At 33.7% G+C, this 22,150-nt stretch overlaps 1 protein-coding gene across 8 annotated transcripts; it reads left to right on the forward strand.

Annotated features, from left to right (window-relative positions):
- Window positions 1-460: 460 nt before the first annotated feature.
- On the forward strand, window positions 461-21,453 carry LOC113497941 (facilitated trehalose transporter Tret1-like). 8 transcript variants are annotated; one of them, XM_026877761.1, is made up of 4 exons: window positions 461-1,236; window positions 18,262-18,318; window positions 18,634-18,769; window positions 19,154-21,453. In XM_026877761.1, exons 2-4 carry the CDS (start codon window positions 18,298-18,300, stop codon window positions 20,491-20,493), a joined length of 1,497 nt encoding a protein of 498 aa, XP_026733562.1. In that variant the 5' UTR covers window positions 461-1,236; window positions 18,262-18,297; the 3' UTR covers window positions 20,494-21,453. The 8 variants fall into 8 exon arrangements, with proteins under 8 accessions (XP_026733562.1, XP_026733564.1, XP_026733563.1 ...); XM_026877763.1 differs by having other exon boundaries at window positions 18,268-18,318; XM_026877762.1 differs by lacking the exon at window positions 461-1,236 and adding an exon at window positions 5,612-6,065.
- The last annotated feature ends 697 nt before the right edge of the window (window positions 21,454-22,150 follow it).

Here is a 22,150-nt window from a genome sequence, read left to right on the forward strand (position 1 = left end):
CTATGGAACCCGGTCTTGCCGCTTTCTCATTTAGATCTCAAGTCGCGTGCTATATGTACAGTCGACACATTTGTTTTGGTTCATAGCGATATCACATTTATTTTCCAATTTCATAGGTTTGTTTTACTTAATAAATGCAGGTAAGTAGGTCTATAGTGCACAAATAAAGGAAGGAGTCAGCTTTAAATTAATGTATTTGTTTTTTTTATTAATTTTAATTACTTAAATTATGCTGCATATCTTACAGACAATTTTAAGCTAATTAGAACTCCGTATTTCTCCATGTTCTGCTTCAGAGTTTGCTTTATGCTAAATTTCGATTAGTTTATTTCCAACTACATTTTTGTGCAAATTGGCACGTATTACATAGAAACAAATTAACGAAATAGATTTTATGGACAATATGTTTTCATTACCAAACCTCAAAATAATGATTAATCTTACACTTTGCAAGTCATGCTTCTATCGCTATACGCTGACCAATAAGTTAAGTTAACGTCAGGTAAAATAAATATTTGTTTATCATACGTAAACATATTCCTCCACCTGACTGTACTTGGGTTTTTATAAGTCGTTATTCATCGTTATGTCACCTAACCTCTCATGTTGTGCAAAATTATTTCGCCTGCGTTTTGCACAATAACTTTTACGTGACACGACAACAAACATACCATCCCAGCATTTAGCTAACACTAGTGATGTAACTGTCAACACAATGAATCTATCGACAGTCGATTAACTCTTATAATTATCCTACACCAGGTCATTATCGCTGAGGCACCGCGAACAGGCCTTAATAATTGGGTAACTAGGTTAGTTATGAAAAAAATACTCGAATTACTCATTAATCATGCTACGTTATTAAAACTGTTATAAAAATACTTAGACACGGTCTTAATGCAGGGATAAATTGCGCGATGGTAAAAAATAACAACAATAACACGTAACATAACATCACTAGATGAAAGACGGTTTCGTAACAGCACTCGGTGTAGTCAGTCGATGTTAAGGCTACGGAGAAATCGACGCGCGTCCACTTTCCCCGCACTATTCGTCGCGAGTTAAAAAAAAATACGTATTCGATAATTCAAATTCAAATCGATCAGCCATCTTGAAGGATTTTGTTTCAATTTAAATAATGTAACGTGTTTTTAATTATTGATTGGTCGTTTAAATTGTGTTGAAGACGAATTTGTGAAAAATTGATGTACCAAAAATGTGATTGGATTTGTAGATGTAAGTTTTTGAACTATTTAAGCACTAAACTTGTCCATTTCTGATATTATAATTTTGAAATAATAATTTTAATGCAATTCACAGCGTGGTTTTATACGGCTATAAAGTAATTAAACTTCGTAATTATAATTTTTACGTTTAACACGTGAGGAATACATGCGAGACATCGAAACGTGTTTGAATAAAATATAAAAGTCGTTAGTTAATAAAACAGTGATATTTATATCCTGGGTAAGGCAAAAGCCTCATAATTATCGTCATAGCTTCAAACCAAGTTGAATATTCTTTTGAAAAAGTAAAACTGAATAATATTGTTAGGGAAACAACAACTGTCACATTAATGTTACGAAAGCGTCAGATTGTGTATGTTTGATATATCTTCACGCTTTAACAATAAGACAACTTTTGATAAAGCTTTGTACAGAGATAGCTGACAGCCTTGTTTAACAGATAGAATAAGAGCCGTAAGGGATAGCTAATAATTATATACCTTAAACATGCAACTCAAATCTAAAAAATTCAAAACCCCTTTCTATGAGGTTTGAAAAATATAGTACTATATTTTTATCTACGATATGATAATCTAAAGAACTACGCTTGCCAAGAGGTCGCAAAGAAAGGATAATATGTTGGACTTTCATCACCTAAAAATCCTGGTTCTTACCACAATGCATTACGTCATTAACGTCTTTCTTATTAACTTATCTAGTTTCTATGCAAATAAATATTCTACCTTTTTCCGGAGTCGCGGGATCTCTATTGCACTCGATCATGCCTTCTTGTTAGTAGTTAGTACCTTGTACTAATCTTCTAAGTTCTAACTACATTTTACGGAATTTTATTAGAGATTGTGGTTAGACTAAAGGGATGCAATTTAATACGATATCTTTGGTATCTATTTGATTCCTATGTTAGACTTTAAGTAAGTTTTTTTTGTAAAAGAGTAAATAAGGAAGTTCTAATAAGCGTGATATAAAATAACGTACGCAGTTTTACTGAAAAGAAAAAGTCCTAAACAAAACCTCCAAGTCGTTAAAACATTAAATCCTCTGTCTTCCACAATCAATCAATGTTGATATTTAAATCCATTTGATCATGAATGAACTACGCGTCTTACTTGCAGGCATACGCAATTATTAACCGACGACGTAAAAAAGGGATTTTATAAGTTTGATGTTTCTGTCTGTTTGTAGCATCATAGCTCCGAAACAGATAGATCGATTTCAATTTAGTTAGTTTAGTATTAAAGCTGAATTATGTGCAAGTGTTCGTAGACATGTTTGATAAAAAAATTAAAGTTGGGTTTGATGAAAGTTTGTGCGGTCAGGGGTTTTTAAATTTAATTCAAGACTTATTGTGTAGTATCGTAATGAAAAACATTCGAATGTTAACCATCATAATATATGGTTCTACGTGTGCCTAAGTACAATGATAAGATCCGGATGTTAGCTCATTAACATAAGGTCCATTCACGACAAGATTTAAATATTCAAATCCGTACCTATCTAAGTACCTATTTACTTTAAAAATATGCCATCAATATTGAAAACTTGCTAATTAGATGTCGATATTAAATTTTTTGGTTACTCGAATTTAGTCACTAACAAAGAAGGGTAAAAATCATTTTTGAATGGTATAATTCGGGATTTATACTTTATCATTCAAATTTTATGCCATATTAGAAGTTTTGCACTTATTTCGCCAGGTGTGTCGCTGGGTCCCTTGGCACTGGGCCCCAATTCCGCTATTTACAGTTGCCGAATGGAAATTGGATTATATTCCGAACTTGCCATCTCGATGATAATTTAAAAACGCTAAAATTATCGTAGTGAGCAGTCGACTCCGTAAGCTGTTCTAATGTTGCTATTAGCCATCAAACTTAGTAGGTTATCATCAAAGAGGAGGAGGTTGTCAATTTGTCTCTATGTTGTGTTTTTATCTTTGTTACCTTCGAACTTCGCACTGGATGAACCGATTTTTAAAATTCTTTTTTCATTTAATATGAAATAGCTGTCGTTTTGGTCCCATAAATTTCATCAAGTTTGGCTCAGCAGAATTGTCCCAAAATGTAACCGTAGCCCTGCTACACCAAGGACAATGGAAGGAATATTACCGGTGGGTTTTAGTCAGTAGAGAGTCTTACACTCTCTTCCGCTCTACCAAAGTGGAAGGAGTCTTTTCATAATGTCCCATCCAAGGAAGGGGTACATTCCAAGTCCAAAGTAACTGCTGATAAGTTTGTCACCGCAGTTTTCAGTAATGAAGACAATTGATATAATATATGTCGACTATAGTACGATAGTGGGACGACATCACTACTACTGTAACATTCAGAAAAAAACAACTAAGTGTTTGGAAATGGTGCTGAAAGCAGAACAAGGTTAAAAACTATTTCTTGATTAGAATGGTATTTAGGTAAATTGCAATGAATTTATTCGAACAAGATAAAAGGAATGCATTTAGCATGTTTTCAAGGTCAATCAGTCCAACAATGATTAAAATTCATGGTCTTGCAAGGGATTTATAGTAAAAATACCCTGAGCCTCAATAAGCATATTTTTAACGAAAATTTGGAAATTCCTTGCATTGACTTATTAATTTAATCCAATTACCATACATTCATCGACAATTGAAATTATCGGGGCCTTTATACTTAGTCCCATCCAATTTAAGATTTAAGTTATCAACAAGGCCTATGAATGTTGGACCTGTGTCCCAGTATATGGCTTTAAAAAAGTCCGGGTCACTTCCCATTACGTTTTGTATGAAACGAGATACCAACGAACTTATAAAAGTCCCAATGCTGAGCAAAGACATCTTCTCACATGGAGACAGATAAACATGAATTTCGACGATAAAAAAACTGCATCTTTTTTGTTCTTAGATGGTTTGTTTGGCTCTACATTAAAAATAATCTAAGCAACAGGTAATAAATAAGGCAATATCTATACGCTCAAATAACTTTATAACAATCGATTTCCATTTAACTTCCTATTTACATCAATTTTATTTATAAACCAATGATAACATAAACTCTTTTTATTCGTAATAAATATACTTATTTACACTACAGTTACCGCGGTGTAGAGAGAAATTATTTATTAAAATAACCAAGCTAAGGGTTATGATATGAAATCTGTCATGTATGTTAAATTAAAAATATAAGACCGTCACTAAACTATAAATGACAAATTATTTCATTTTATAATTTTTCTATTTCAGTTCAGAGTTCAGTCATTTGGTTATTCTTCCCCACTTTCACTCCCTCAACTTTTAAACGACTCTACCGAAAACACTCGCATATTATTCACATTTGATACAATACAAACTAAATTGAAACCACTCAATCCGTTCGGGAGCTATGACTCTGACACAGAAACACAGACAGCGTTTTTGTGCCTGTTGTTTAAAAGTGACACAAATGATATTATCTCTAGTATTATTACTGTTTTGTTGGTTTTGCAGTTTGGATAAAAGCAGTCGTTTTCAAAAATGTCCATTTAGCCAAGTTATATTTCTATAGACACTGGCTTTAATAGGAAACACCAAAATGTATGGAAATTATATTTCGTTTATATAAACCGGCTGGCGTTGCGGGATTCCCTGCACATTCTCTATGCGACTCCGGCGGTTATTATCAAATCACTCTTTTATATTATAATAAACCTCATTTAACAGTTCCTATTAATCATTCGACATTATATTGTATCGAATGATCTACGTGCGTAAACATTTTCCTGGCAATTAGCACTCACTTTGTTACACAAAAGATTTTTGTATCAATAAATTAGTTCCTAGACCATTTTCATGAGTTCCAACGTGCAAATATGCGGGAAATAACTGGCGTTACTTGAACGGTACTAGCTAGATTTTTACAGAGGATGGTGGTTCAAGATATATTGGTTTTAACAAGAATGGCTGCTGTGGTTTTCAATTTGAAGGTTGATTGATTCAGGAACTTATAATCCCTTATTATTGTTATAAAAAGGTACAGTTTATGAGGTTGTAGGAGGGTATCTCTGGCTCTTCTGAATCAATTTTGAAAAAACTTTTACTAATTGAAAATATTGAAATCCACTTTATTTGTTAGTGTTAGTTCAATAACATTTGAAATGGAAATTGAGGTTATAGGTAGTTTGGTTTACAGTTAATTTATAATGAATTTTGTTTTTAGGATTAAATTATTTTCTTTTACTTTAAAATACCCTAATAAATAAACCTCCTTTTGCGTCAAGAAAATTCTTTAACACCTTTACTTTTTTTAACGTTTATGTTGATTAGTGACAAAAACACATAATTGCGTTTTTTACAACTATTTTTGTTATTGACCTTATTGTCTAGAAGTTTCGAACTAAATTAACGCATTGTGGAGAAAAATAATCTATTTACCTATTTAATACCTAAGGGCTACGAAGACAGACAAACATGTTTGAGCCAAAGGTTAATAGAGAGCACTTTGGTTAATAAATAAATACTTATTTATAAAGCAGAACATGACAAATCAAGACATACACAAAAAGAAAAAAAACAATTCATAGTAGTTTATTTACTAATAGTTATCTTAGCACTTATTTTAACATGCAACACTTCACACATTTAAAAAGTGAACAGAACATATCCAATATACGATGACCCGCCTGGTTAAAACACTTCCGTCTTCCCCAAGGTCTAAATAAACTGGGCATGATTCAATGCCAGGGTCGATTTAAGAAAAAAGGTTGAGGTTTAAAAGCCACAACGCATATCAGTATTGGTTTAGTTGATCACTATTGGTTCCGTGGATGAGTCTGAAAAAAGAAAACAAAAAAGAAAAACAGTGAACAGTGTAGGTAAGTAGGATAAACTATCTTATTATTAACTAGATTGAATTTATTTTTCAAGGTTTCAAAAAAAACAAAGAAAAATGTTTCTTTTTTAATGTGAAATTTGTGTCCTAAAATTTTTAATAAAAAATATACTGTCCAATTTTTTCGTACTATGATCGGTGAAAATATAAATTACTTACCCCATTTGAATTAAACAATCTTGGCGTGTCTTTGGTTAAAGAAAATCTAAGTCGTGTAAAAATCCGTTTTAAAATAAAACACGACTGAACTGAAAAAAACCAATGTAAACCAACGAGACTTAAATATTTCAAATAATCCTATGAAAAATCTTTAATTAATATTTTTGCGAATTTAATACAAATCGAGTATGATATTAAATATAATATATACATATTTTTATTACAGCTAGCAAAATAATAGGCTGGTTTTCATTTAACCTTTTTTTTTCTATCTGTAACTCCTTGGATACTAGCTGTTTATCTAATTAGTTACTTACAAATGCAAAACAAAACATTGTTGATTATTTATAAGTGTATCTAACAATATTTTGCATAAGACGGGATTGTTTTATCGAAGTATGGGCCGAGATCGATAAAGACTAGACCCAGTAATCGAGTGGGAAGGGAATATTACAATATTATTATCACTCAAATCCATCACGTACAGAATAAATAGGTTCTGTAACAAGGCGGTAATAACCGTGATCTAACATCAATTTAAAATGGCGCATAAGAAACGTTTTATATAAGTATTACTAATGTTAACCTATGCGAGTCATCATCATCCAAGCTTTCTTCTAAGTATGTTGGAACCAGGCTGAGTACCAGTATTTTGCAAGGAGCGACTGTCGATCTGACCTCCTCAACCCAGTTACCAGGGCCCCGATTCTGCTATTTTACAATGGCCGATGAATGAATGGCAATCGGGTTTAATTTGCAATTATGCCTATTCTTTTAAGCATTTTTTCAATAGAATAATTGGAAATTAATTGTATTGACTTTAAGTGCACCGTCCCTTACTGAATTTACAATTATTGTGTAGAAAAATGCTTAAGAGAATACGAAAATTGTCATTTTAGGTAAATAGCAGAATCGGGGCCCTTTGCAACACGATACCCCTTAGTTACACTGTATTTCAACTTAGTGTTCCAAAGTAAACTCCATGGCTAATCCTTTTCAATGTCCATATCTCTCAACAAGTACTGAAATTGCAAATAAAACGGAAATTAGTAAAGATAAACCATTATATCAACACTTGTTATTCAATTAGGTAGAACATTAATTACTTGAGAACTCAAAACGGCGATAGTAACACCGACCAATTAACAAAACCTTTTTCAAGTGTATTTGTGATAAAGAATCAATGAACTTGTTCTTACTTGCTTTATTGTTTAAATAAACGTTTAAATTGATAATTATTTTTACATAATTTATTTGTTTGATTGTTGTAATTAATTGCTTAGTGTTAAATTCTATGCATGAACGATTTATTTCCATTAGGCTTAATACCTATATCTTATTCTTGTCTTCCCGACGTTGTTTGGAATATTTTAGCCATAAACTGCTTTTCTATTAGACCCAAAGGTTTACTGATACATAATGCCTCGCGGCATTGAGTTCGCCTTATGTACCACAATTATACGCTAAAGTTTAATAAAGTTATAAATAAATAAATATTCACCTTCTATAGAAACAAATAGTCAGAAAGTTATTTCAGATTTTACAAATACATTGAAAGATTTTTAACGACTCTCGCACTAAAGATTTTGATACTTGTGTCACGGGGGTTTCACAAACATTGAAGGCACATGCACAAAGCACCCATGACCCAGACAAGCATTCGTGGATCTGGATCACATAAACGCTAGTTTTACTTATCAATCTAACCTGCGACACTTGGCGTTTAGTGTTTTGCATGGTGGTTAACCACTCGGCTGAAAAGTCCATTATATTTGCAAAAAGCGTTTAAAGTTCTTAAATAATTGTCAACATTTTTACGCACGTCATTGATTGCTATTAGGTTTTTCCATTTAAGTATTAATTTTCTGATCTAATAGACTTGAATGGTAAACGAATTTCAGGTAATGATTATTCCAATTAATTATTCTATTGATGAAGTTTTTGAACTGTTTAACTAATTGTGACGTGAATTTACTTGTAATCGGTCGCTTAAAAGAGATTAAACATTTTGATAATGTCGACAATACTTCACACCTTTGTTTTCATTAAGCAGAATGTGAGAAATTACTGTTATAATTTACGTGTCTCTAAATACAACGAATAATTACTAAAGTAAAATATTACCAGTAAAGTTAAAAAAAAATATGTCTAAATTATTGGTCTATCTAACACTAAAACATTTTTCAAATTAGCAACGTAGTTCCTGAGATTAGCGTGTTCAAGGAAACAAAAACCCTCTTCAGTTGTATAATAAACTAGCTTTTCGCCCGGGTTGAGGTCGGTTACATCGCGTTAACAAGAGAACTCTTCAAAAGCCCGGGATAAAAACTATCCTATGTTCTTTCTTAAGGTCAACTCTATCTCTGTGTCCAAATTTCATTAAAATCATTTCAGTGGTTTAGACGTGAAAGCGTAACAGACAGACAGACAGAGTTACTTTCGCTTTTATAATATTAGTAGGGATGACTAGATACACAAAGGTTAATTAGAATTAGCATAATAAACAAACTAGAGACAGATTTCGATTCATTGATATCTAGTTTTTATAGTATAAGTAATTTGTTTACAATTGATGATATTTAAATCAGTTTTGCAATAAAGGTAAACAATGTTTATTAAGTAGGTAGGTATTAGATGTACAGTGATCTTCTACAACCTGATTTTATAGGCTTTTTGCAGGGATTGAGTTTATTTGTTTTTCAGGTGACTCATGTCAAGTTTATGTGAATTATTTACAATCGCAGCATAAACCAGTATTTTTTTTGTCATTCGTAATAACTGTAATGTAAGTTAAACTATCAACCATTATTATATGTGTACTGTATTATCCAGTAAATCACTAATTTTTGACAAGACCGGCTGACAAAATGATGAATGCTGATGGAATCATTCAAGCCAATATGCTAGTAGCGATTCAAGTAGGTAGTGCCATAGCCTGAACAAAAGCAAACACATTGCTAACCAGGTACGGGGCAAAAATTACATGCTAGAAATATAAACTACTTTTTCAAGAGCCCAGCCAGAGTACTTGGTGGAAGGTGGCAGTCAAAAATACATTAATACATCTCACACATAATCCGTAATTTCCCAATGCACTTTTCTCAGAAACGATACGCAATCATCTTGGTATTACGCTCGTGTAACGGTGCGAAGTTTTGTAATAGAGCCATCGAACGGGCACGGAATAATAAATCATCAGAAACTTTGGTAACTAACCTATATGCTACATGGGTAATATTTAGTAGAGCTTTTCCAAACTGGCTCTCTTTATCTTTGTCTAGAGTCCTCCCAAAAGGACCCATACTCAGACTATCATAATGACTGGGATTAAGCAAGTAAATGGTACATACTGCCTGTTTACATACTTAGGATAGATTAAAAAAAAAACGTAAAAGAAACTAGAATATTATTAAATCCAGGCTTAATTTATAGAAGACCCGCCGGCCCCCACTACTGGCCGGCGGAAGCCCGCTGTCGGTGTATGAAGGATTGTAAGGCATTACCATACACTGAGATAAAAACGCGGATGACGTAGCACGGCGGTTCTGGTTTAGTCAGTAAGATGATGACACTATTCGGTCTCTCCCCGGAGAAGGCGGGTGTCCATGAGGTTGTTTCCCGATATTACTTAGACACTCCATTTACAGTCCAATATGTGTATACAGTGAAAGATAGGTCTAAGGTTAGTATTTAGTTTATTTACCTTCGATAGGCTTCGATCAGAATCTTGAAAAATACTTCAAGTTTGTGATCTCAATATAATGCCATTCACCTTGCGATGGCATAACTTTATGCAAGTCAGTTGCAACCTGTTATAAGTATTATGTAAACCTCTTATTCATTCACAATTTACTTTCAAGTTTCTTGTTAAAAATCTACCGTACGTTTACGTCTATTCTCTGGCTACCACCATGATGTATGTATTAACTATCAGTCTGCCTTTCTGTAACCTAATCTGTAAGGGGTTGATCCTTGTTATCTGAGAGGTACATTTCAGTTATTTTTGTAGACAAATCTACCGATCATGACTGCTTGATCATAAGAGATTGCGACCCCTGAGTTTCTTTCGTAATTTCTTCTCATGGAAGACGAATAGGAAATGTAGACTCTTAAAAATAACGAATATATGATTTTATGTCATTTCTGCATATCAGCAATTTGAATAACGATTTCATACATTTCGCTAATCGAGTTCTGTTTCAAAAACAAACCTTTTTCAACTTTTTTACCATGTACCTACTCTATTGTCACGTTAACCTAGCCTTGACTTGCAACAAAGTAATAAGATCAAGACCAAAAATTAACATCACAATGGAAAGATTCCAGATTTTACTCACAAAAGGACTGAACGAAAATATCCTACTTATAGTACAATAGCACTAAAATATTACAACAATGATGTTCAGAGATAATGATAATGATCTTGAAAAAACGTTATTAAATAATAATGAAGGTTAAATAATAAATTAACCAGGACGAGCGTTTAAAGACCTGATAAAATATAAAACACAAATAGCAAGGATTGTCAAAAATTTGGATTCTCATTATTTGATGTTTTAGCGGAAACACAGCACAAGCTCATGAGATACAGGCTGAATTTCCATTCCGTTTTTTGCCTTTATTGTGTAGAAACATAAATGAAACTGCAGGAGCCATTTAAAACACCTAAAAATGTTGGTCACTTGGCCCCGGCAGACGTCAGTAAGGATGGTGCGGGAGAGAAAATACAACATATTCGTGAGTCCGCGTGGTGCATTTTTCCTCCCGTAATTCTAACTAATAAAATGAAAAAGAGTCTGTATAGGAAAGTGGGAAAATATATTGTTTTTGCAAAAGCAGGTAAAAACTCGTTTTTTTAACCTACGGAAATATATTTTTCTAATGTTTTGTTCCGGATATCATTATTCTAAATATAATAAATGAATAACTCGTTGATTGACTAGCCTGGAAAAGGTATTAACAGTTTCAAGATTAATTAATACCAATTAACATGAGATGATTAATAGCTATTAACCTACTAAAATCAATGAAATTCAATGTTACCAGACTAAAAAATACGCTTCAGAATATTCAGCTAATGATTCAGATTATTGTGCTCAATAGACGTGTTTTACGATTCTTATTAAAATTAATTAAAAAATACTAATTGATGGATTTCTACAAGGCGACTGATCACTCAAGACGGTAATTATAATTGGTTTACTTATTTCCCGGTTTAATAATATGATTAATGTGTCTTTTTTGTAATAACGACGCACGCAGGGTAATACGAAACTTATTAAAGTTCTAACTTCTATTAATAAACGGAAAATTTCTTAACTGAGATTTAGTCAGTGATGGGTGGGCGAATCTAGGTACTATCCACTATAATTTGAATAAATGAATTTTGATTTTGGATGGCCGCGAAATATATTCCCCTATAATTCCTCGGCAAACTTAAGGACGTAAACGGTGTGATTTTAGTTTATAATATGCAGGAATCGAGGTATAATCTTTTGACGTGTAAAAGTGAGAAAACTTATTTTATTTACGGAATAAACAATTGCATTTTACTTCATTGCATTTCAAAGAGAAGTAGGTACTGCAGCAGACTGCGTTTTCAATTGGTAGGAATACATTCTGATTAAAGAACCTGTAGGTATCAAAGAAAAAGCAGAGCTACATGCGAAAATTTTGTAGCGTTTCGAAGATGTCCTACAATATTTACAAGGTAAATATCTTGGCAGAGGTCGGCAAGTTTAAATATGTCTTGTATGTCTTCAAAAGAAATTCGCAAAGTTCATTAACACCGGAAGTAAATTAAGCAAATGTTTAACTTTTGTAGAAAGTACTAGAAAGTTTGGGATTATAAGGACAAACACATCTTACTATGTGTTTAGTCTCCTTGTGTCATATCTGTTTTGGTCCGTTTAATTTGTTTAAAATTTCCATATTGACGAAATGACATAGGAAATCAGAATGATCATTTAGAAGAGTAACTTAAGGAGCCTTTTGCAGGTTTTTCTTACTTCTGACATTATGGTCATTATGGAACCGTACACCTAGAGTCATTACATAGATAGAAATATAAAGGTATATAGCAAAATATAATTGTACTAACTTTGCAAACAGACGCCTGAATGAGGAATTCATAAAACAACAGTCAACAATTTTATTGCACGTGGATATTAATCTACAATTAAGGGCAAATTTCACCATTTACATATTAAAACTCAGCTAGAATGGAAATTGGTAAGATAAAAATTAGGTAACCACCGACTTCTTGGAGGCTCGAACACTGCTGAACTCTTCAGAATACCCCGTTTAGCCTTACTAATATTATAAACGCTAAAGTGTCTGTCTCTCACGCAAAAACCACTGAACGGATTTAGACGAAACATGGTACGCGGATAGTTTAAAACCATGATTTATTATTTATCCCGATTTTGTGTTCCCGTGGGATCATTTTCGATTTGAATCGGGCGGGCACGTGGGAAACACCTATTTTTAAATAATTATTACAAGTTAACATCAAGATTAGACTCAGTAAATCCAGTTTATTAATCGTGTATTCGGCCCTAACCATTAATAGAATAATAATACTTGTAAAATGCTACATAGTGTCGTGTGTACCGAGGTGCCTAGTGTTAATTACAGTAATGAGTCAGCCGTGACTTAGGTACCACTAATTGATGCGTTGATTGCACACAGTAGTGTCGTAATATGTCTCTTAGGGTTCCTTGTTACGTTCAAGGGTTCGGTACTCGGTAGTGTATACTGTCCGTCCTAAGTTGGCCGTTTTGACAGGTTGTCAAATTGTCCATGATGTGAAAAATAACAGAATATAGAGCACTATTCATTCGATTAAAAAAAAATCTTAAATATAGTCAACAATTAGAGCGGGAAGAGTATACAAGTGTGTACGAATATAGTATGATCGGATATCGTAAATCACATTGCCATGGATGGTATTTTAATTTAAAAGAGTTGCCTACTTAAATTATCCAGTTCATTTTTATGTAGTGGAGCTATGTCATAGGACTGTGAAATATTCCTTCTGAAAAATAAACCGAATTAGATATAAAGGATTCTCTCCTTGTGATATTGCTTTATTCATGTAGCTTTGGATATTTCGATATCTTCTTCTTTTCTCATGATAGACGAACAACCTGGTAACAAATATTTAAAATGCTGACGTGGCGTAACGAACTCTTTTAAAACCGTCTGGTTTAAAAGACCTTACGATGTATTCTTAAAATTTTGAAATTGGTGCTACAACCTGTGACTTAGCAGACCGTAACTGATATTATGTCACTGTTGTGAAAAAATATGTGTTCAGTACCTATTTGTTCACAGTACCATCTCTATTACTATTGAACAATAAGACGAGAATTACAAATTTATTTACCTATCATCCTACGTCTGAAAACATATTCAATGTTATAAACATCCATTGTTGTTATGATTTAGCAACATCTCTATTGTCTGCGGCTTGATCGTAAATGACTGGTCAACATTGTGTATTGACATACTATAGGTACGTACCAACTGACTAAAATGAATATATGTACCTTCATTTGGCAATTGAGATAGAAAAGCCTTTGTCCTTTAATCCTCATTTTTTAATGGCGATTTTTTACTATTGCATCCCCTATTCTCCTGTATATCAGGATCTAAAATGATTACCTAATAACAACCAGCACCTAATTTCGATGTAGACTCTTCGAATGAGGGCTGACTTGGAACCCGCAACAAAATTAAATAGAAGTAGGTAATAGTCCTTTCATTGACTACTCTTGAATAATTTCGTAAGAAGAATAAAATGTTTTCCACTTGTTCTTGTAAGCAGGAGGCGAAAAGATGAGATATATGTGCAGAAGTATGTAAAGTACTTCAGCGAAAATAAGCCACGGATAAATATTTAAATATTACGGCCTTAAAATTAGGTTCCTTTTAATAAACAGCTCCTTAAATAAACACTCAAATAACGTGCACAAAGACAACCATATATAGAACAAGCATTTGAGGATGACACAAATGCTTGAACAACGCCAGTCGCTGACATTGAGACCTGTACCAATCAGCTATCCGTGCCGACATTCATTGATTTTCTTCTCGCTTTTCGCCCTAATTTTCCTCAATTGCCAAACAATTATTACTTTTTAATGAAATAGTATCTTTTTGTGGTCAAATAATTATTATAATTAGGCTATCGAGTTGGCTATGAATGAAAAATTGTAATACAATAGAATTTCTTCGAACTAATTATTGACGGCAATTGTTACAATACTTAATTATTGTGTTTGTGCGTTTTTCTTGCATCATCTGAAGTAACTGAGTTTTTATATGATACAAACTCAATGTTGTTTCTTCATTAACAAAATCTTTCCATGACGTCTACAGTTTTGGTTTTGGATACAAGCTTCTTAGCTTCACCAAACTGGCTTTAAATGGAGCCAATTATGTCAAAAGACTGACCACTTAGCCCAATGCTTCTGTTTAATTGTGGCAGGATGGGCTGGGTTTTCTCCCATTTGACATCAGGCAGCTCTATGCTGAGCTACTCAACATTAATCGCTTTTTATCTAACCTACCTTGGACCACTGCTGGGCAAAGCCTCCCAAAATCCTTCCACGTTCTATCCTGAGCCACTTTGAACCAGCCAGCGCTGTGAATTCAGATCATTCCGCGTCCTATACCAACCACAGTCCCTCCATCAGATATTCAGAATGAATGACTACTCCCACGGCCTACTATATAGCTCAGTTCCCGTCTTTACGAAGCCATTCAATAGTTATTTTTATACAACTGCCAGGTTTTTGCTGCTAATATTACCTACTAAAGAATTAATTTACTCTAGTACATCAACCCAATACTACTCTAACAAAGCCATAAGGAAACCAGCAATTAAATATAGAATCAAAACACGACCACGCTTTATTTATTTACAATAAAAATCTCTGATTTTAATCGAAGCAAAAAAAAATGCAAATGGACTTTTTGAATGCAATTTTTTTGAATAGTTTTTGCAAATGTTAAGTCTATTTACAGCCGTATACAATCAGGATTCAAGGACATAATCAATTAGTTGAGTCCGATGGAGAGTTCCCAAGTTTTGTAAGACTAGGTAGACTAGGGCGATTAGCGATGCGATAAGCGGAGCGGGGAAACGAAAATTTTGGTCCTAAACAAGGCCTTTCGAAACCGATTTTTTCGTAGGATTGTATTCAATTAAATAGTACATTTATTGATCTGCTATAGCTAAATGGTTTTTACAAACTACATATTGGATCTTACTCGTACACAACAGCTGGTACGACAGTTTGCAGACAAATATAATAAACGGGGCTGAGATAAATTAATTTTGCTATTATTTTTAACATGCGAATACTCTTAACAAATTTAATCAGGACCCTCCTTTTAATCAAGAATTAATTCATACCACAGCACAACAATTCACAACAACTCTACAATTTTCGTCGATCCCGTGCCAATACAAATTAGCCTTAATACTTTGTATCGCTCCCGCTATCTCCCACAACAAAGACACGGTCTTAGTTGGTCTATTAGTAAAACAAAACCTCTGATTACCCGTTTATAGGCTGTTTCCAATTCAATCTATTTTCAGCCTGTATCTATCGGCATTAAGAACCACGTTTCGTCCTATCAGGACAAATAAAGTAAACCGCACAGCTTTATTCAAACTATCAACATAAAAGCGCTCTTATTCTGTACAGAATAAGGTTGATTTTTCAAAATCTTTGGGAGTAGTCCTTTGCTGTTGATTGTACAATACTTAGTGCTAAGTAAGTTGACTCTGTTACTTAGTCACGATGCAATTAAGATTGGCGCGTTGCATACATAAGTAATTTATTGATTGTTAAGTCGAGAATAATTTAATTATTGTTGTTACAATGTTAAGGAAACCCAAGAAGGTGGTTTTGAATAATATCCTGTTGAGGATTTTGAGGAAGGATATTCTGTCCAATTTTTTTAAATAAATTCCGGGAATAGGTGACGTGAATATACCTTTAACCACTTCATAAAGGAGGAGGTTTTCAATTGGTCTGTATTTTTTTATGTTTTTTACCTTAGAATTTCTTACTGGATAAACGATTTTATAGTTTTTCATTTAACGTGAATTGGCTGTTGTTATTTTGTCCCATACAAAATTTCATCATGTTTTGCTTATAGTTGGTTCTATGTTTTTGATGTTAAAAAGGTGTAGTTTTCTTTCATTGTAGTGTTTTGTTTAGTGCTGATAGTAATTTATACGGATTATTAAGGCTTCATTTGGGCGATTTAAAAACCATGTTTATAATTCATGAAATTTTGATTCATGTTTAGCTCATATAAACTTGTCATGTTGCTCATTATAATTAGCGAGGGTTTTTAATATATCAACGGTTGCGAGTTTATTACATCTTGAAGCTGAAAACATTTAGAAAATTACCCAAAGCTAACACAACAACTAGCAGCTAAAAATAAAACATAACCCAACTATGTTATGACACAATTGCCTTACCCTTTCAATAATTCTAATAACCAGCAACAAATTTATATCTTCATGGTCCGTTTTTGTTCTTTATGCACAGAGCAAATTATTGAAATCATAAAAACTTAATGGCTTCCTACCTATTAACATAGTTTTTCAGATCTCTGACGTTCCAAACTTTAAGGAGCATGTCTTAAGTTAGACTGATTCGTTTCGGGAATTATCGTGTTTAAAGTCTAAAAATAAGTTAGCTTTGAGTTACAGTAAATTAACAATATCTATGGAAGAGTAACTAAGTTTATTCTGTATTGCTCTTAGCTTCGATTTGTGATATCTTTTTTACCCCCATATATTAATTAAATCTTTTATTAAGTAAATATTTGAAAGTAGTTCTATCTGAAAGTAGGTCTGTTACCTGTAATTTTTTTTAGCTTGACTTTTTTTCTGACTACACTTTCCGAAAACGGGCTGAAATTTTCAGGGTATCTTCAAACCCGATGACAATACAATTTACAACTATAAAACAGCTTTGCCGATTTTGATAAATTTTGAATGAAGAGACATTTAAAAATGTGGAGTTTTTTTAGATTATAAATCTATAATTTTAATGATGCGCTGCTTACCTATATTGGTATTAAACATAGCTGTTTTACATCTGCTGTTTAATAATAGCAAGCAAACTCAATTATACGAGTATCATTCACATTAGCCAATAAATAATGTCATTACAAAGGGAGACATAAAATTATTAAAATCAATAAAACTCCTACGAACGCGTATAAAATATTGTTTTCTTAGAAACGCTTACTCATACGTAAATGTTCTGGTAAAGAAGTGAATATTTCAAGGTTAGACAAGTATTGTTAAACTTTTATGTTGTAGTAACCTATTGTTGAGATCTATTAATAAATGTTCAGTTCCCGAATCGCGAATGTAATGGAAAACGGTTACGGAAGTAATTTAATTGTTTTTTTTTAGGAGACTTCTTGGCAACTTATTTTTCATCACAGATCTTATTGAGAAGGCAAACAATATGACAGGAAAATTCTTGTCGTATTTAATGGTCATCAAGTACATCGAGTAAACTACATCCTTATTGGCAAATAACGTTAGCGAAAATTAGTGTATTGCAAGTACAGTGGGATAAAGGAAAGACGTAATGAGGACGTCTCACAGACGTGGCACCCCTTTACTTCTTTTTTTTAACAATATTACCTAAAAAAAAAGTCAATGCGCTGATGTCATAAGACAGCTTACTACTTATGAACATGCCACTTCTGGGCGCAATCCTTCTCCGATATAGTAAATATGGTTCACTGCGGTGTATAGTCACATTAGTCACATATTTACACGTTCACGATGTTTTCCTTCATGCATTTTCAGAGGTGCCACTTATTATTTTTTTTTAAGATTTTTTTTTTAATGATTTGATATGTCACATAATTGGTACTTGCTTGCTTTGGGATCGAAACTACAACTCTCGCATACAAAACCACCACGGAATTGCAACTAGATGTATGTACTTATTAAACGGAATACTCTTAAGTTACAGATTCCATCCCCTGCATGAAGCTACGTTGCGATGAAGCCATTTTTAAAGCAGGTGAGATCCTTATCAACTTAGGTACTTATTTCACTTCATAATAATTGACAAATAAGTATAAGCTTACATAAATAGAACATCACGCCTTTTTTTATCATTATCAACTATGTTGAATTCGACTTCCAGTCTAACAGGATGCAGCTAACCAGTGTTTTACCAGGAAAGACTGACCTCCTCAACCCATTTACCTGGGCAACAGAATACCCCTGAGCAAGACTGGTTATCAGACTTTCTAGCTTCTAACTACCAATAACGACTATCAAACATGAATTTTGTTTAAAATAATAGTATATGACAATAAATTCCCTTATACAGGCGTTTGTGGTGAGCGGTGCGGCGCTGAACATAGCCGGGCACGGCTGCGCTCACGGCTTCCCCGCAGTCCTGTTCGCTCAGCTCAAGAGGGATGGCGGGCCCGTCACGTTGACAGACCATGACACTTCCTGGATTGGTGAGCAAGCTATTTCTTAATCTTCTCTAATACCTATATAAAAAATCTTATCACTTCGTACGAAATTGTTAATTTTGCGTACATGCGTATTCATTAGGCCTGAGAATCGGACAACTATTTTCCATACCCCTAAGACCTTTTTTTTTCACGCTTATATTATGTTTTTTTTTTCTGTGGGCAATTCGCCCCTTTTTAACATCGATAAATCGTTTAAATGTATGGATTGTCCCTTTTCGACGAGTCACTTGAATGACTAAGTATCATTATTTCAATTCACTTTAGCGATATTACAAGTTCCTAGGCGGGATTTAATTTTTCCATACCTATCTATCCTCAAGAAAAGAGCCTGTCAAAATGCTAATTTATCCTTTTTCTACATTCCAGCGTCCGTAGTCGGCGCGATGGGCATCGTGGGTAACTTCGTCTCTCCTGTATTGATGACCAAGTTTGGTCGTCAGCGCGCTCACCTATTCTCCACACTCCCGGCATTACTAGGATGGATCGTCTTCATCTTCGGCAACTCCGTACCCTTGTTCATAATAGCACGACTCTTACATGGTTTCGCTTTAGGTCTAAGAACACCTCTCGCTGCTATCCTAGTCGCGGAATACACAGATCCGAAACACCGAGGGGCATTTTTAGGAACCTTCGCTATATCCCTCGGAATGGGGATATTTTTATCGCATTTATGGGGAGCGCATTTAACTTGGAAGTTTACAGCTGCAGTTTGTGCTTTATTCCCATTAATAGCAATGACAATTATCAGTCTATCACCGGAATCCCCAGGCTGGTTGGTCTCCAAAGGAAAGTATGCCGAAGCGAGGAAGGCTTTCCGATGGGTAAGAGGCGAAGGTCCTGAACAGCAAGAGGAATTAGAAGCTATGATCAACGCTCAGAAGCAGGACAAAGCAGATGAACGAACAGACGTATTCGTAGAAAGCCACGTCTGTAACAATATCTTTAAGAAAATCTTCGAAACCTTAAAAGATATTGTAAAAATCTTTAAGAAGAAAGAGTTTTATAAGCCTGCGATTATCGCTATCAGTATGCTGATCGTTTTTGAGTTCGGTGGAGCTCATATGGTGGCAGCTTATGGAAACATAATTCTCAAAGTGGTTTTGGACAAGGAAAGCCTCGACGATGTCACTTGGCAGTTCACTGTGATAGACTTATTGAGGACTGTGTGTGCGTTCTTAGCTATATTCTTACTAAAGTGCTTTAAGCGAAGGACAATTCTGTTCACAAGTGGTGTGATGACTATATTGTCTATGACGGCAATCTCTGTGTTCGTGTATCTGCGGAGAGCTGAAGTCTTCACGGCTCCGTGGATTTTAGACACAGTTCCAATGACCTTAATGGTTCTGTACACTCTATCGTTCTGTCTAGGACTGGCAGCCTTGAACTGGGTTATATGTGGTGAAGTTTTTCCCCTAGCGTATAGAAGTCTAGGATCAACTCTATCTACATCGTTCCTGACTCCTGCTTTCGTGGTTTCCATGAAATCAGCTCCCCATCTTTATTCTTCTATTGGTGTTGAAGGAGCCTACTTGGTCTATTCAGCTATTTTAACAGTATTTCTTACTGTAATATACATTTTACTGCCTGAAACTAAAGATAGGACATTACAAGACATCGAAGATAGTTTTAAAGGGAAGAAGAAAACAAAAAGTGATCCAGAAGCTCAAATGAAACTTATCATGAAAGAGGAGGTAGTTGTTAATTGATAGTTCCAGAACGTAATTCTTAAAATTTTAGTGTAAGTTTCGAATTACCAAATATAAGTACGGAAATGCATGGCACCTATGTGCATTTATTATAAATTTCTGACATTCAAAATCGCCTGACCAGACCTCAGTAATTTAGAATATAGTGAGTTACGAAACTATGTTTTTAAAATGTGTTGATGGAAACCAGTGAGTACCCTAACTATGTATTTGACTAGTTAATCTAAATTGGCTGTCGAATGGATGTCCATCGGATGAGTATTTTATCCTTTATCCGCGGTTTCACGCTTGTATTTCACCATAAGAAACATCCTCATATTCTATGTGAGGGAGAACCAGACTTCTTTTAAATTCTTTAATTCCTAACTATGAAAGCCATCTGATATGTCAAAAGTTTGAAAGGATAGTAGAGTTCCATGGGAAATTAAATTTGTTATTATTATGTCTTTTACGCATTTTTCCATATTTTTGACGGTCCTCAACTTCTCTGGACTGTTAACAATAGTTCAAGACTAAAATAAGCTAAATCAGTTCAGTCGTTCTCGAGTATTAGCGAGACTAACGAAAAGCAATTCATTTTTATAAATGGCACACGTAAAAAAACGTGCCGCCATAAATGAGTATCTACACTTTTAACGACAAGTGACGATATTATTCCTTGCATTCAATTCGTTTCGCCATCCTTGATGCGTATTATATTTCTATCTTTTAACTGATATTTAAGATAAAAAATACTTATCCAACGTCTTTTAGAAATTTACCCATAGAGCGAAGGCATTTCTGAAGTTTCTCTCTACTATTTCCTACCGTTTAGTATTCCAGTCCTAGTTAATAGTTTAAGTTTTTAGTGAGATTAACAGTATATTAGTTAGCCCTTACTATGCAATAGAACACATTCCTTTATTTGTAATATCTAAGTAATTGTAAATGACTTGTACAAATAGATTTAATTTGTTATAATTTCTGTGGTTTTATTTCGTCGTTGTTTCATTTTAATAAACCTTATAGAGTAGGTACTACTAGACAATACATTAAATTATGGCAAAGGTTTGTTGAAGAAATTAAAACAAGTCAAACTCGAAAGGTTTGTACCTACCTACCGTATTATGGGGAGATATCTACAATGGCCACCTTCTATTAAATCTACAGCTTCCTAAAATGTCAGCTCTACCGGTAACCGTGATAAAAGACAAAAGTACAGGGAAACTAAATAATTGTAAAATAAACTACAAACACTTAAGAAACATTTATTATAATATTTATAATCACATTAAAAGCGTTTCGTGTTCAGGCACTTTATTCTTAACAAATAAATAAACCATATAACAGTCCTGGAGAAGTTACAACATCAATAAGTATGGAAATAACATTTTTTTTTTTCGGCGAGTCACGTGAATTCGGTGAATTAGATCTGTTATTTTCATACACTTTAACGTACGTAACAGTAAGTGTTGAAATTTGGTCATAGTCCAATATCTTTAATATAATTCTTTGGTGCACTAGTACATTAAAATATAATATGTAATCAAAATAATTTAGGTGTGTTAATTACTTAATTAAATACTCCTTGCGCTTATAAAATAAAATCACTGGATTTGGTACGAGATATTTCTAATAAAACAAAATACTGGCACAAAACTTTTTATAATAGACTACA

This window comes from Trichoplusia ni, chromosome 10, assembly GCF_003590095.1.
Source record: "Trichoplusia ni isolate ovarian cell line Hi5 chromosome 10, tn1, whole genome shotgun sequence".
In the NCBI taxonomy this organism is placed as follows: Eukaryota; Metazoa; Arthropoda; class Insecta; order Lepidoptera; family Noctuidae; genus Trichoplusia; species Trichoplusia ni.